Genomic DNA, 17088 nt, shown 5'->3' with positions numbered 1-17088 from the left:
TTTATAAAACTTTTTTCTCACGGCTCCCATAGATCGTTGTTAATTATTTAAAACACGATCAGGATATTTGGTTATTATGTGCAAAAGTTGTCCCATCTTCCCCCACCCCACTATATATTTGTATTTAACAGAGACTTTAGCAATTCGTTTTTACCGTTTCCTAAAGGTGTATTTTAGACTATGTCGGCAGACAAACCATTTACGTTAGGATCATCAAAATATAACCAGGTGGGGTTAAATATAAAAACTATCAAATTTACTCTAACTTTATTACTCAAAAATTCAATTACATTTATTAATTACATATTTATATATGTGATAATTTTTTTTACAAGTTATAAATATTTCAGGACACATTTACTGGACGTTTTCAACACTTTCTTGATGTAATTGACCCAAGGACACTACTCACAAGTGACCAACAACTTCAAGATTCAATAAAATTGCTAAAAAGTTACCAAGATGGAACAATTTCTCCAACTGTTACCAATTCTGAGTTGTGGAAAGCACAGAAGATTAAACAAGTACTTTATATATATTTTTTACAAACTTTCCAGGAAACCATAGAGATAATTTTGAAAAAGAAAGTTACTCTTCAATAAATGCTTTGACAATTAACAGTGGAGATAAATTTTAACAATTCTTTGATGGTCACCCCTTTACGTAGGATCTCACCTTTATAAAACAGAATAGGCAGTGTCGGGTTAATGGACCAACTCTATTCTAAATCCCAGATCCCATTGCTTGCCTTTGCTATACAGAACTTTTTTCATATATATAAAATTGCATTTTACACTCCTTACACTTCCACACAGGCAATCATTCATCCAGACACTGATGAAAAGATAATGATGCCGTTCAGAATGTCTGGTTTTGTTCCATTTGGAACCCCGATAGTTGTTGGCCTTCTGCTTCCAAACCAAACTCTTGTTTCAACAGTGTTCTGGCAGTGGTTGAATCAAAGCCATAATGCTTGTGTTAATTATAGCAATAGAAACGCAACACAGGTTAATAATAGTTACTTCTGTTGATCATGGTGTATGATTACATTATGTGTATATAAAAACACCCAGGTTATAACTTGACAGTAAGCCATATCTGTCCGGTGTATAAGACGCCATTCATGTTATAACTCAACAGTGAGCATAAGGTGTATGGATACACAATATATATCTGCCTTATCTGGTGTATGAAAAAACACCCATGCTATAACTTGACAGTGAACATAAGGTGTTTAACCATTTCTTTCCTACCCATATGAACAATAACCCTACCATACATTGATTTCTCAGAACACATCTATGACAGATTTTATATCTGGCTACACTGGAGCAGTCACAAGCGCTGTAGGAATAGCCCTTGGTTTAAATGCTCTGATCAAAAGATCAACCAAATTAAGTCCAATTACAAGATCACTTATTCAAAGATTTGTACCTTTTCCTGCCGTTGGTAAATATTGGTTTAATTATTATTAAATTACCAGAATAGATTCATTTCTGTGATTCGTATATTTATATTCAATGCAGGTATGATTTTAAGAAAACTGAATATACATATTCACATACAGATAGTGTAGTTAGTTGGGCTATCTCTGCCCTGATTGGTATTTGGTTACTTGTAAGCTACTGTGCTTCTAGATAAAAAATATATAAATTTTTTCTAGAAATCATAATATAAATCCGAACATTTGTTTTATAAAAATGTTAGATAGGCTATTTATATATATATACATTTTTTTTGGAGGTAAACATTTTTTTCACGATTTACAAAACAATTAAAATATATATATATGATTCCCCAACTGTTTCAACTTTCATAACACCATACACCAATGATATTGAATCTTATGTGACAAATACGCTCACAGAAGTGTGAAGTTATCATATAAAAACTCACAAAGTAAACACAGTCCATGTGTATTGATTTTTACATTGATTTAATGATCTTGAGCTGCCAATAACGACCTTAGTGTCAATAATTACAATCCATCAAAACTCCCCAGCCACTGCAAGTGTATGCAATGTTGTACTGATGAGACACAGTGAGCTCAATACTGGGATTCAAGTGACAGATTCAAATAATCAAGTGGTTGGTGTATCAAAACTCGCTGCTAAGAAAGCTTTGGTTGAAACAGCAATGACGCGAGCATTCTTACCAGCTCCTATACTTCTTATACCACCTGTGGTAATGACTATGCTGGAAAGGTTAGAGATAATAAAAGTAGAATAAATGTAACTTATTTACAGAACGTTTTACATCTCTAAATATTAGTATTTCTAATGACAATTTTATGCTGAACAGTTTAAATATAAATTCATATACAAAATATCCTTAACGTATTTAATTCACACAGAACCAAGTGGTTTCCAAGGTATCCACGATTTAATCTTCCCATGCAAGCCTTCCTAGTCACTGCTTCATTTGGATTGGCTCTCCCACTTGCTATTGCTCTTTTCCCACAGAAATCAAAGGTAAAATAGGTTCCAATAGACCAACCCATATTTTACAACTAGTTTTTAGAAGTACTATTATTTTTAATTCAAGTAGATTTACCTGTAGCATGTTTTTAGTGACTAATTTTGACGCTAATTCCCTTCTTTTTAATCAATTTGATTTTTGCAACAGCAATGACAATCATTGTTATATTAACAAAGGATTATCAAGTATCTGCCATTTATGGAATCCTCCATGGTTACAAAACATACTCGTACAATGTCTCATATTACCCCATTCTATTTCCATAATTACCTAAATTATGAAGTTATTTAAACCTCATTTATACCTAACACTTCTTAAATATTTTATACAGTAAATATTGATTGTAGTAATGACTTTAGTGTAAGGTGTCTACTGTCTAGCACATTCTGTACACCAGAAGCAGACAAACACTTTTCTGACGCACATATATACCTGAATTTTTTTTAGGATGTAGCAGTTTTAAACAGGGGTAACATCAAATGTTTTAAAATCACATTTAAGCCTAGAATTTTTTCCTGCCCCTGCTGTTAGGTGCTATACAAACAAACAGTGCAAAAATATATTGCATTGACAACATTATCTAAAGAGATTTGCCCTATGTTTAACAACTATAGATGTATCAGATATACTTATCTATTGTTACTTCAAATTGCAGATTTCTGTGGATAAATTGGAGCAAGATATTAGGGATAAAACTTCGGACAAAGTCCTGTTTTATAACAAGGGATTATAATTTGGGGAAGAATTATGTTTGCGATTTTATCAAGAATTAACCAGAAATTATAGTTGTAAGCTATGCAATTATTAGAAAACGGGTTTTTAGAATACAGATCTTATACTACTATCATTTCCAATATATAAATATATTATCATAGTTTTTAGTTTATGTGATGCTTAATTTTACTTATCATTAAAACTTGCAGAAATATGATACATGTAGACATTTTTAAACTGTATGTAATAGTGCGGTGAATCATATACAAGCTTTGTCCAACAACTGTTTATTGAAATAATTTTTTTATGCAAGCTAAATTAGCAGTGGGCATTATGTTTTATGCTAATTACTAATTGTCATATATGTAAAACACAACTACAACTAAACTTACCAAAGTTAAACCATTTATATATAGTAGGGTGGGAAAAATAGGACACCCTTTCGTTCTATTTTCTCGTCTTATTTGATAGTAAACAAAAACGAACGTCCAAAGAATTAATAATACCCTCTTGACTCCCATAGACCGTTGTTAATTATTTAAAACACGATCAGGATATTTGGATATTTGGGCTAAAGGTGTCCCATCTTCCCCCACAGTACTATATCTAAGGGGTCACAAGAATTCATATCAAAACTCAGTCATCCCGTAACCATCTCATTATCTCAATTCATTTTAATCATGTGTTTTAATTTTAGAACAAAGTGTTTCCTCTTTAATAATTGTGACAAAGTTTCTTTCTGTAGTTGCGCAATCATAATTGTAACATTTCATTTTAAAACATACTTTGCTTCATGTTCATATGCTTATGGTGTTGTATAGGTTTAGTGTAAACCAATACTTTCAGCCCCTGGGTTCTAACTAAAAGTGGGTGGCTGTTTTAATTAGATATATTGTTAAGAATTGGTATTATCTTGCACTAGATATTTGTATGTTGTAATTTTGCTGTTTTATAAACAACTTCTATCGTGGTAGTCTTCCAAATACAAACATCGTCTCTGTACCGAACGGTTGTTTTCGTTTAAATATAGTTAAACTTTATTATAAGCGAATTGGTTTTCTGGTAAAAAACGTTACTTTTATTAAATTAACGTTTTTACGAAGACAGCTATTCGGTTACATAAATATTACGTTATTTCTGGTAAATAGACATAACTTTTATTTGTATTTTCGATTATAATAGCGAAGATTATATTCAAGAACAAAAGTACGGACTAAGCGACAAAACGACAATTGCTATGGATAAAACATATTTACCCCAACAAAAGAACGACCAGAACATAAGTAATAAACCTAGGACGACTGAAAGTTAAGCTTTCGTATTTAAAAATATTAAATCGAAATACACGTCCTATATACATTAAATATGAATACACATCAAGTGGTATTTCATTATGAATTCTTACGATCCAAATTGAGCGCGATTTGAACGTACGACCGCTTTTTTGTTTCAACTGGCAGCACGCATTCCGCTGATTAGTTGATTAGCGACGATTTTTGCGTCAAACGCGCCGAGATTCTGCAATGCGTGAACTCAGGCGTTTTAACAGTTAGGCAAGCCTGTAGTGAAATGTGCATGTTAGTTTCTGTTCTGTACAGTGTAGTAGGTTTAGTTGTTTTGCTGCTTTTATTGGGTATCCGAACTAAGAATAAGGGAAAAAGATTTGTAAGGGAATTGGTAAACTATTGTTTATATTTAGGTAATGTAAACAATGTTAAAAGTATTTCACCGTAAGTTAGTTGCCGAACTACATACTGGATGTGAGGGGAGATGGGACGGGGTGGGGAGAGATGGGACGCCTTTTTATTCTATTTTCCCGTTTCATTTAATAGTAAACAAAGAACATTCAAAGAATCGTAAAACCGTATTTCAAAACTTTCATAGACTGTTGTTAATTGTTTAAAACACAAACAGAAATTTCGGATGTTGTGTGCTAAAAGTGTCCCATCTTTTCCCCCTCCTATTGTGAGATTTGAACGGCCGTGATGGTATAGTCTTCGGCAAAGGTTTTGCATGGTAAGTTAGTGAATATAGTTAGTAAATTTTCTGAGCGCGTGTCAACTTTTGATTCACTTACAGTACATTTTTCTATAAGCTAAATGCTCGTCTGTGAACAAAGAGTTAGACAAGTAAACACAAATTGCAAACTTAAATCTAGTTTTCATATTTTTCAGATTCAATTTAAGTTTCAGGATGTTAAGTTTATTTTCCTCTTCCGTTTCAATATTTTTTCATTGTTTTTCTTTTCTGTTTAACTCCTGGACCCTAACCTTCGCCACATCCGTTCTTCTTCTTTTGGTTATCATGGATAAAACTGATAAGAAGATGCCAGGCTCTCCTCCGGGACCAAGAGGACTCCCAATACTCGGGATGTTGCCGTTCATGATGTCATATCCGGAACGATTAATGGCAGATTGGAGTAAAAAACATGGACCAGTAATTATGGTGAGTTGTATGCAATAAATGTAACTATTCTCACGTCACGGAGTAACGCAGTGTCATTTGCTTAGAGCTATAGGTGGTATGTTTCTTTTAAAAGACACATACTTCAACAATTATAGCAGAGTCGGGGGCTGTTAGAATAAATGAATGAATGTATGTATAAATGTAATTTATTTTTGCGTGGCGAAATAACAAGTCGTTATAACACAGGTATCGTGTTTCATACACCTTGTGTCCGTTTACGAGTTGATTTATTTATTGTAATTGCATAACATGGATTCTGAAGAGCCGATTGGTTTCGTATATAGAATATACAATAATAATAAATATTCTGTAATAAACGCACACCTTTATTAATATTTATACCACTCAGGTTAAAATGGGACCAAAGAACGTTGTTATCCTCGGCAGCTCGGACGCAGCTCACGCCGCTTTCGTCAAGAACACTCACCTGGCGAATCGACCACAGGACGGCCTCGAGATCTTTGCCGGCGGGAAAGGAATCCTCTTCATCAACTCAAGTATGTTTCATTCAGAACAGCGAAGGTTTTGCTTGTCGGCTCTTCGTGAGTTTGGTATGGGACGCAGGACACTAGAGCCGAAGATCGTGGATTGCGCCGCCATGTTGTGTGACCAAATTGATGACGTGTGTGGTGATGACGTCAGCACAGGTAAGGGTAACCGCATCGATAAACAAATAAATACTTATTCTCGCGTGGCTGGATAGTCGTTTTAATAGAACACTTTTCTGACGTCATTGACCTACGTCACACGACGGCGTTACTGCATCCACAGGTCCTATACAGATAGAGCAGATGATTTACGTCACAATGTCCAATGTGATATCACACCTAGTGTTCGGCCATGACAGTTTGAACGATAACAAGGGGTTATGTGAATTGCTTCTCCGTACAATTGAACCCAACAAGTACAATGCATTGGCTGGCATCCTTATGTTTCTACCTTCCCTCAAGAATGTACCACCCTTCAGTACCACCACTAGGCGCGCTATAGAGTTCAGGGAGGATTTGCACCGTTATATAAAAATGGAAATCGACCGACACCGCGCATCGAGAGACCCCAACCAACCGCGTGACTTTATTGATAAATTTCTCAACGAAATTGAGAAAATAAAAGTGCGACACAACAGCAACAACAGCAATAATAACAACTTAATTCTTAACAATAACGTAAAAGGTGAGATACTTATTGAGTTAAGTCCGAAGTATATGTTCCGTGCATAGAGGCGTGCGCATGAGGTTTATGCGCCATACATTTATTTAGTTTGGTACCCTGGTGTTCAAGAAGATATCCATGTTATAAGCTGACAATATGCGTGAGCGTGTATGAATAAATCGTGTGTTTTTGGTGTAAAATAAGACACCTGTGTTATTGTATTATAAGTAAACAGTGAGCATAGGGTGTATGAATACCCTATCTACCACATAAACGACCCATATCACATGTTACAACCTCTTATACTATATGTATACCACCCACAAGAGGTTTTACATCAATCTCTTTGAACCTTCTTGCAGACAAACATCTTTTGCACCCTAACTACTCCCACCAACTTCATTCGCATCACCATGGCAACCACCACCATGGCAACCATCATCATGGTAACCATCATCACAGTAACCATCACCACGGTAACCATCATCACAGCAACCACCACCACCACCGTCCTCGAAAATCTTCCGGTCGTTCCCCGCGTCGCAGAGGCTCAAAATCCCGCCGAAAAATCGCCGGAGCGTCGTTCTCAGAAGATCAACTTATTCCTCTGGTTCGCGACCTTTTCATGGCAGGAACTGATACGTCATCAACTACTATAACATGGGCCGTAATCTTCTTAGCCAGTTTTCCGGATGTGCAAACTCGGCTTCATGAGGAATTGGATTCGGTTCTCGGACAAAGTAGGACGCCAAGTGTTTCTATGGAAGACAAGATGCCTTATATGCGCGCGGTGATACAGGTTCTTATAATTTAACCTAACATTTTGAATCAAAACACGACATAATTCGTAGTCAAAGTTATCAATTAGAGTAGGCTACATGGATAAAAGAATTAATGAATGAATGTAACTTGTGTACTGTTGAATGGCGAAAAAAACAGTCGTCATAACTCTGTCAAGGTGTAATTGCTAGAAGTAATTTTTTATAACAAGTGAAGAGCCGAAAGTACGCGCTATTTCTGCTTGGTCGCAATACACCAGTCAATTCAAGTATTGAAACCTCACCCTTTATACAAAGTCTTAATATTTCCATAAATTAATTTTCGTATTTTCTTATAGGAAACATTTCGCATGCGACCGCCGCTTCCACTCTCCGTTCCTCATGTTGCGCAATGCAATACAACGTTGATGGGATACCGTGTACCTAAGGATTCAATCATTCTCACCAACACGTGGGGAATTCAGAACAACCCCAAGTTTTGGGTCGACCCTGATACTTTCAAACCTCAGCGCCATATTGATGATCTTGGTAAATTCATCAAAAGTCCTAATGTCATTCCTTTTAACATTGGGACCCGCAACTGCCTCGGTCAGCAACTTGCTAAGATGGAGTTGTTTATCACTATTGCTTCTCTCTGTCGACGATTCTGGTTCACACTACCGACCGGGGAAACCCCTGACTTGAAAGGCGAAAGCACTTTCATTTTAAGACCTTTCCCTTTCAACGTGGTTGCTACAAAGAGAGTTTAAAGCCGACCAAATGATCAGAAGCCACTTATTTATTTTGTAATATTTTTTTTGTGTTCAGAATGCATAAAGTAGAATTAGAAAATCTCTAACAAGTTCAAATGCGTCTTCCTAAGGGAGTATAAATAAGTTAAGTTACATTCATTCATTTATTATAGAAAGCTCCGTCACCAAAACGTAGCGTTGAGACCAAGGTGTTTGAACCGCAGTTTTATTAACATGGGTATCACTTAAAACAATCGTTCAGATTAGTGAAAGATCTAGAAAACTACCGTTAGTGCATAAATAAGTAACATTCGTAAATGGTTGTTTGTACATCATACAACGTATCCACTATTGAGAAAATCTTTACAGTTTTTACCCTTGAATGTAAAAACTTGCGTATTTTGACGATTGACACCTAGAGTTTGTGTTAAATTTAACTCTTTAAAATCCTAAACTTGTGTTGCGTATGCCCGTAATTAAAGGGTAGGTTTAACGATAAAGTTTATTTACCTCAACCATGATCTTACGCCCTACTGTATTGAGTAGGCTGTGTTTTAACTTAATGCATAAAGATTGAAAATTAAACAGCCCGTGTTACGTAGTTCTACCATAAGGCGCAATCATATGTGCTTATGAAACACATCTTTTGTGTTTCCTGTGAACAAGGAAACAATATGAACAGTCGTTTCGTTCGTTAAGCTAAGACCGTTCTTTTATATACACGTTGTTTCCTATTTTCGTTTTCGCACACTTTTTTAACGCTGAAGACCCTATGTTTTTTTGTTTCTAGAGGACAGTACATGCTTGCCAATACTCGGCTGCCCTCACGTTTTGTCCGTAAGTTGTTGATATTAACATGTATCTTCTTATATATAGCAAATAGCTTTTCTCAAAGCGGATACAACATACATCCAACATTCGTGTAACATACCTCGTAACCCTAGTGTTACCCTACCCCATACACTAACGCTGCAACCCTGTCTGTATACCGCATGGACCATTATAACCACAATAACTGCAGGAACATTGATATTATATTGAAGTTGTCTTTTTAACAGTCTAAGTATACGATTACATTAAATCTCAAACACATACAACACAAAACATGACAGTAATTAAAAAATTCTACTCAGCAATTACTGCTAATTAGGATGACGTCATCACAATTATGACGTCATCACGATTATAACGTCATTAAGGAAAGTTCAGGAAGGAATTATAGAAAAATATGAAAGGTTTCAGTATGTGTAACGGAGTCATTATAACATTATACAAGTCACATAAACCAGTTAGAAGACAAAAACAAGATTTTCGTTTTTCACTGAATTGCACAATTGGCCTAATAAATAAATATTTGAAAGAATATTAGAATTTGAAATAAGGTTTAGGGGTTTGGCCACTAATAGTACTGTGTACAAAATGCTAATCTTATATTATCAAGTATTGCTACAATTCATATTGTAGGGCCATGTATGCAACATTGGTATAATGGGGAGAAGGTTTGGTTTAGGCAGCTTTATGGCCACATATATCATATACCACAATGTCACAACAAATCTCAAGTGTATATATCTCCACATAAAATAATAAATTAAAAATGACAATTTTTTCATATTTGAAAAAAAAATTAAAATAAGTAAAAAAAAAATAACAAGTTTAAACTGTGAAAAAAATTATCTAGAGTTTTGGTTTTGTACCAAAAGTAGACAATGAACGTTAATTCAGCACCGCATACTTGGTTGAATGTTTAAGATATATTAAATGACGGAATATCTAATGTGTGTGGAATATATATATATAGGGTGAACAGGAACAGTTAGAAGGCTTATATGTACCATGTATTAAACAGTGCTGAAAGAGATTTAAAAGTTTTGGATTGAGAGATAAATGAAAATAAATTTTATTGGTGAAATATGGTAGTTTGAGTGGCATGTGTAGTGCACTAAATTGGTGAAATATGGTAGTTTAAATGGCATGTTTATACAGTAAATTATGGATGATTTTTTGAGGTTTTATAAATTGGTAGTTTTAATCTAGTTGGCTAAAAATAAGAACACAAAAAGGCGTTTATCAATGTTATTCTGCCCTTTCTAGGTTGTGATAAGTTGGGTTATGAACAAAGGATTTAAAGTGCCTCAAACTGTACCTTAGAGTGTGTTTTTTTGGTCATCTAAGCTTTTTTATTTAATTATGCTGAATATCTAGGATTCTTTTAAAAAAAGGGGTAATAATCACTAGAAGTACTTGTTATGCTATCTGGTGTATAGATTACCTAAGAAAATCTGATTACATTTGCAATTTTCTAAAAAAAAAATTAAAAATGATTTTTAAGTTCATTAAAATTATGAACCACAAAACTTAGAATTTTTTAAGAAAATATTCAGTAATATATGGAAGTATAAATTGAATTACTGTTGCGTTAATTTTTAGTCACTATGTTCACTAAAACCAGTTTTTGTCTCCGCTGAAACACCCGGTAAATAATTAGGTTCATCGGCTTGTCTATAAGCTTCTTGTTTCTCATCTCCAGTTTCAGCGTTGAGTCTCTTGTAAGGTGTTCGGAAAAATACGACGTAAACGATTGCTACTAGACCAGCATATCCAAGCATTACATATACAGGAACTGTGGATCAATGGATGGTATATTATTATATATGGTGTCTGGAGTGACAGAATGGTTAGCGCGTCTGCCTATAACCTGGACTAGAGGTTGTGGGTTCAAGGCTCGTCACTGCTACCATGTGGGCGATGGGGTAGACACTTAACAAGCATTGCTTCAACCCAATGGTTACTAATGGGTTGTCCAAATTGTTAGTCATACATAAAAAAAATAATAATTACTTACAAAACAGAACACCTTTGTGCTATAACAATTGTTGTTGGTATGCCACTCAAGTGTAAATAAGTTACATTTATTAATTCATCTTTAACCCTTGGGTTCCAACCCAAGAATGGGCCTATTCAATTCAAAAAGCCTTTTATCTGTGGTTACGGTATGGCTGACAATTTAGACAACCCATAAGGGACCACTGGGTTGGAGCAATTAGTGTGAAGTGTCTTGCCGAATGACACATCACTTACAAAAGTAGCAGCATCCAGCCTCGAACCTGTAACCCCTGGGCTGAAGACAGCAGCAATTTTAAAACAGTGGCCAAACACTTACGAACACTTTGTAGAACTCCCACTATAGTCATCAAATACATTGTTTGAAATACAAGGAAGTTAACAACATAAGTCCTAACCTGACATATCCAGCACTGGAATATCTCCTAGATTGTCACTTGTGCATTTTGAGTTGTTTCTTTCATTTACTGGGATAGTTGTTCCAATAGATTGAAGAACCAACACAAGAACTATGCCTTGTAACTGACTGAAAAGGGATATATTTGTAAATAAATTTAAGATAATTTTGACTTTTTTTAGTTATTTAAATTTTTACCTAAAATTTACCTAAATACCTCTCTTGAGAAAATTTAGCTTTGCTTACAGTTTTAAAACATAGGGGTATTTGTATTAATAAAGAGGATGTAGTATACTCTTTAATCTTAACAGCCAATAGCGCTTTAAAAAAAGCTATTTTAGACTTAAAACTAACGTGTATGGAACATGCAACCCTAATGATTAGCGTAGTCACTCAAATACCACTGTCATATGATATATGTTTAGAATAAATTAAACACACAGCTATGTGATATAGCTTTATTATGCAAACACTAGGACCGCAGTTTGCACATTATAAACAAACATTATGATGCATACATACAGCACACATTAATGTCAATGAATTTTACCACAGCATTATGCAATTGTGGCCGGTGCTTGTTAAACTATTTTTTGTTAAACTATATTTTTGATAGATTAGTCAAATAGTTGTGTAGTTGTACTTGTGTGTTTGGGTCATTATAATTAACACAATTTTTAACAACTGTTACTATGTTTCATAATGAAACTAAGCTTATAGCTAATGAAACTAAGCTTGTGCTAAATGCAAATAAACTAAACACATTGATTCAATTTAAATCGGAGATTGATGGTGTCATTTAGGCCAAATATTAAATATATCTTTTATTTTTTCTATGGCTGGACTTGATTTTTGTCTGTTACATTTTCGTACTTTTTCGTAGCACCACATCCAAACTAAACTTTTTTTTTTATTTTTTCATTGAAAATACATATGTATTCCTTCTGCCTTGGACTATAAATGTATAATAAATCTCTTGTCCACCCCTCTAAAATGACTCACCCGCTCATAAACACGACCCCTGAGCTAGTTGCTTCACCCACGGGGTATGTCGTTTCCACAGCGAGTTCGTTACCCACAGGGTAAACTGGGATGCCGAAGAATCCAAACAACCCGCACATGCTTGCTATTAATGCTGACTCATTCACATGGTTGTGGAACTAAAAATAAAAAAAATAATAATTTTTTTTAACAAATAAACATATATATAAATAAAAAAATATATTGTTTTAGTTTTATTGTATGCTTACAAAGAATTTTGTTAAACATAGTTTAGGAAATTAGGTTCCAAAGCTTTGTCATTAAACCTTAAGACTTGGGTTTTAATAAAACTAGGTTGACAAGTACTGGCTTTATTTGTAAGGGTTGCCGCAAATTGAGGTGAGAAACATATGTTTTGGTACTTAAATTGAACTTGAACAATTTATTTTAGGATTTTCTGTGTAGAAATTGTGTGAAAACAAGGTTTAAAATATGATTAGGTTAAAAAACCACGTTAATGCCAGAAAACAAAATTAAAACATCATTCATGTTTGTGATGTAAACAACATTATGAAGTTTACAGACACTCTGTCTATGTGTGTGTATGCTCTGCTTTATTAAACAGCCACACATCAGACATATTTATTAATTGCTCCCAAATTAAGGACTTAAAAGAATTCCAATTGAAAAATGTAACCAGTATTTTCGAAAAAGATTCTCATGTCAGGGTTAAGTGCTACAAATATGTAACTTTTGTAACTGATAAAAATAAAGTCTAACCAATAGTATTCTATAAAATATACATTTTGCATAACATGACATCATCACTCTTTTTTACAACATAAAGATAAAAAAGTTACGATAAAAAGATGAACTTCGGTTAAGTTAAATAATTCGTCAATTGATACAAAACTTTTTGTTTGTTACACATAAAGGGTAAATAAATCTTATAATCAACAATCCATACATTTATTGCTGCATCATAATAGCTCGTAACTCGGACTCTGAACTTTACTTTGTTTACCATTGTTACCTCAGGTATCATTATGACACAATAACTTATTTAACATGGGTAGGATTGCATTTGAAGAGCTGTGTAATGTTTGCTTTAGAACTTTTACAAAGGATTTTCAGGATAAACTTATCATATATCATATGGAGTATTTGGTGGGTAAATCAAACTATGCCATCTTGAATTGCAACAAAAACAAAAACCACACTGCAGTACAGTCTAAGAACTTAATACCTACAAATTACAATTATCTATAATTAATAACCTTATTAAAAAAACAATTATTCATTTATGAGCTAGAAAGCAATTTTAAACAACACTCCTTTAATTCTCACACATCTTATATGCAGACAAGGCATTTTAGATTGTACCGCAATCGGCATTTTACTGATTATCTCAACGTTCTCAACGTTTCAATGATTGTATATCAGTTGTCCCATTTGTACCCCTTATCAAAAATTTTCTCATAAGATAAAAATACAGTATATTGAGCTTAACAAACAGCAGCATTATAATATAAACATATATATATACATATATTTTTCGCAAAAAAATTTACAATAAACTTACAATTCCAAACACGATTAGCGCTGACACTCCAAGAGTGAACCCAACTTTTGTGACTTCAATAAACCTCTTTGTTTTGTCAACAATTACCCCAGCGATACCGGATCCAACGAAGCCAGCTCCTATCATTGTGCTCACACATATCAGGCCAACATAACTCTGTAATAATGTGCATTTATTTATTTTTTGTGCAACATATCATTTTTTTATTCTACACTTTGTTAGACTTAATTTTTGTCTATTTTGTGTTTTCGTATCACCAGATCCTTACTGTATAAAAGATAACCATATGTCACAATATCAATTATTCACTAACAAAAGTTGTAACATTTTCACTTTATGTTAACATAAATTAGAAGAACCCATTATTGCTACAAATAAAAGGCTGTTAAATTAACAATCATTCACAAATTTATGAGCAAAAGTGAGGAGAAAGTAAAATGACCCAGGTAAATTTTAAATTACTTAAGTGAAATTTAAATAATTTAGTAGTTCCTTACATCTGTATATCCCCAGGGACAAAGGATTTGTGACAGCAATGTAGTAAGTACACTAAACAAAGCAATTCCCGCCCCAACGGTCCATGCTAGAAGCAAATATCGGAAGTTTTTAAACAAAGCCTTCATGCCTTGTCGGAAAGGCTCGGATTCGGTCTGTGCGCTACTAGATGGGGGTGTAGGGGGGGCACTTGACCACCAACCAAACGTTGCCATGAGGGTGGCTACCCCCGCAGGTATGCATTGAATACAAAGCTAAAGAGGAAATACACATTTAATTTAAATAATAAATCAAAAGATAGCATGCATTGAATAGAATTTTTAAAAAATAAAGATACAGTAACAATTAGTCAATAATTATAACGTTACTTGACTTTAATTTGCCGAATACACAATTCACACCTCAGAACTATTCAATTAATTTCTGAAACATAATGCAATAATCACCGAGATATAAAAAGTTCTTCTTTTTATATGGAACAGTAACAACAGTTCTATTTTATATTAGTGATGCCCTTTGCCTACAATGTGGAACATATGTGGATGCAGGTTAAATTCCAGAGTTGACCCATTAGGCTACAACACACAGTTAGAGCTTTTAACAATATCTTAAATATATATATTTGATTCTACCAAATTACAGAGTTCCTGCTACAACATGTAACACTATATTTTTAAAAATATAAAGTGTTTTTATACCATGTACAGAATGTCGTCTTTAGTTTTTGCAAGGACAGGAGATGTAATGCCAGCCAACATTATTCCAAGAGGATTAGCTGTAATGTAGAAGATTTTAAATAAAGAGATTTTACTAAGGCTGTTAAATATTATGACATAGAAATGTGTAGTGACATGGAAAATTGAAAAATATATTATACTGTCATATCATGTATATAGACATATTGTCATAGAATCATAGGAAACATCTAGCAAGAGAATTGCTGATTTGGGCATACAGATTTTCGTATACAAAATGAACAAGTAATTTTTCCATTTCTCAAAGAGAGGAAAAGATAAACACAAACTAAGTAGTAATAATACTACTTACCTATCGTGGCAAGCATGTTAGCTACAGCACGTTGGTCTTCTTTGAACCAGAGAGCTGCTAACTTTGTCGGGGCAAATAGCATAAATGGTTGCGCGAATGCTGCGATAACTTGACCCACAAACACAAGTGGAATCATGGCCGAGGGAAGAATTCCGTCGATTGCGCTGATCACACGTATTACACATCCAATACAGTTTAACCAAGCACTTAAAATGATCGAGAATCTTAGTCCGATAGTGTCTATGAGCCAGGTAGCGCAAATCCCGCATGGGATACCAGTGATCATGAATACGACACTTAACCAGTTTATTGTATCAAGGTTGGTTTTGTAAAACTCTGAAGCTTTGTATGCGACAGGACCAAATGTCAACCAGATCTAAAACAAATAACAAAAGTCATTTAACATATCTGTTTAAGATGTACATTTAGTTCATAAGGTATCAATTTACTTTAAAAATAATTTGATCTTTGCTACTTTGTTCGAAAAATTTATGTTGTGTTTGTGTCAATGTAATAAACATAGGTAGGTAAGGGAAACTGACAACTGTTCATTACATAAACATATTATAAAATAAAAGAAATGGAAATTATAGTCACCATCGCATTTGAGATATTGAGTACACACAAAGTAGAAAGTAGAAACCATCTTCTTTTATAAACTTTGAAACTTCTTTCAGTTAATCCAATCTGAGACTCCCCACTCCCCGGTGATTGATCCAAATTGTTCATGTTCATGTTATTTCTATGCCAAACTGGGAACTTTTGTCTACTTGTTGTAAAGCAATTATCTGCAGTTTAGTTACCTACTCAACACATTACAAAACTGTAATTAAAAGTACATATGTTAATTAGTTAATGTATAGTATATATATTGGGTTTAACAACTAAGCTTTCAAACCAACACACTTTCTGCTCTCTTATCTTGCTCTAGCGTGTTGCACGACCAACATTTTGCTTTTGATTCCCTTAGTTGTTTTAATAATTCTTGGTTCCCTTTCGTTTTCAAAGACAAAAGTAACGGCACGCTATCTTTGAGATAATTCGTACCACTTTGCTAATTCATATTTTATAATGGCCCCTGACTAATAATTTGCTTTTACAACACGACATCGTGACTGTCAAGTGATCATCAATTAACTTCGATAAGGATTCATGTTAGTCTATGGCGTCATTCGGCTAAATTCTAATGACGTCATTTAAAAAAAATGGTTTTTCAAATACCACGACTTTTATTACATACCTAGCACTTTAATATTCACAGCAAATACTGCAGTATCTAAGCTATTTAGGCGCCTTTGTGTGAGACTAAAACGTCAATCAATAAGAACATAATTAAATATTCTTAGAGAGAGATCACGCCATACGCGCCAGCCGTTTTCTCACGGGACTTTACGATCGCGCGTTTACTACAGATTCACGCAT

At 34.1% G+C, this 17088-nt stretch overlaps 3 protein-coding genes across 3 annotated transcripts; 2 read left to right on the top strand and 1 right to left on the bottom strand.

Annotated features, from left to right (window-relative positions):
* The first annotated feature begins 74 nt into the window (after positions 1 to 74).
* On the top strand, positions 75 to 3336 carry LOC149732528 (sideroflexin-5-like). Its single transcript, XM_089883522.1, has 7 exons — positions 75 to 228; positions 351 to 524; positions 816 to 1007; positions 1293 to 1449; positions 2003 to 2204; positions 2354 to 2471; positions 3134 to 3336. The coding sequence occupies exons 1-7, from the start codon at positions 181 to 183 to the stop codon at positions 3209 to 3211; spliced, it is 969 nt and encodes a 322-aa protein (XP_089739648.1). The 5' UTR covers positions 75 to 180; the 3' UTR covers positions 3212 to 3336.
* A 2012-nt stretch (positions 3337 to 5348) lies between these two features.
* LOC149732527 (cytochrome P450 2J4-like) lies at positions 5349 to 8341 on the top strand. The gene is made up of 5 exons (XM_089883514.1): positions 5349 to 5637; positions 6008 to 6305; positions 6430 to 6831; positions 7173 to 7609; positions 7928 to 8341. Exons 1-5 carry the CDS (start codon positions 5386 to 5388, stop codon positions 8336 to 8338), a joined length of 1800 nt encoding a protein of 599 aa, XP_089739640.1. The 5' UTR covers positions 5349 to 5385; the 3' UTR covers positions 8339 to 8341.
* A 1144-nt stretch (positions 8342 to 9485) lies between these two features.
* LOC149732526 (solute carrier family 49 member A3-like) lies at positions 9486 to 16514 on the bottom strand. Its single transcript, XM_089883519.1, has 8 exons — positions 16264 to 16514; positions 15667 to 16042; positions 15318 to 15394; positions 14622 to 14873; positions 14125 to 14280; positions 12564 to 12721; positions 11563 to 11690; positions 9486 to 10943 (listed from the first exon to the last, which is right to left on the bottom strand). The coding sequence occupies exons 1-8, from the start codon at positions 16399 to 16401 to the stop codon at positions 10747 to 10749; spliced, it is 1482 nt and encodes a 493-aa protein (XP_089739645.1). The 5' UTR covers positions 16402 to 16514; the 3' UTR covers positions 9486 to 10746.
* Positions 16515 to 17088: the final 574 nt, after the last annotated feature.

Source organism: Ciona robusta, chromosome 8 (assembly GCF_009617815.1).
Source record: "Ciona robusta chromosome 8, ASM961781v2".
Classification (NCBI taxonomy): Eukaryota; Metazoa; Chordata; class Ascidiacea; order Phlebobranchia; family Cionidae; genus Ciona; species Ciona robusta.
This window is presented reverse-complemented; position numbering and strand designations above follow the sequence as displayed.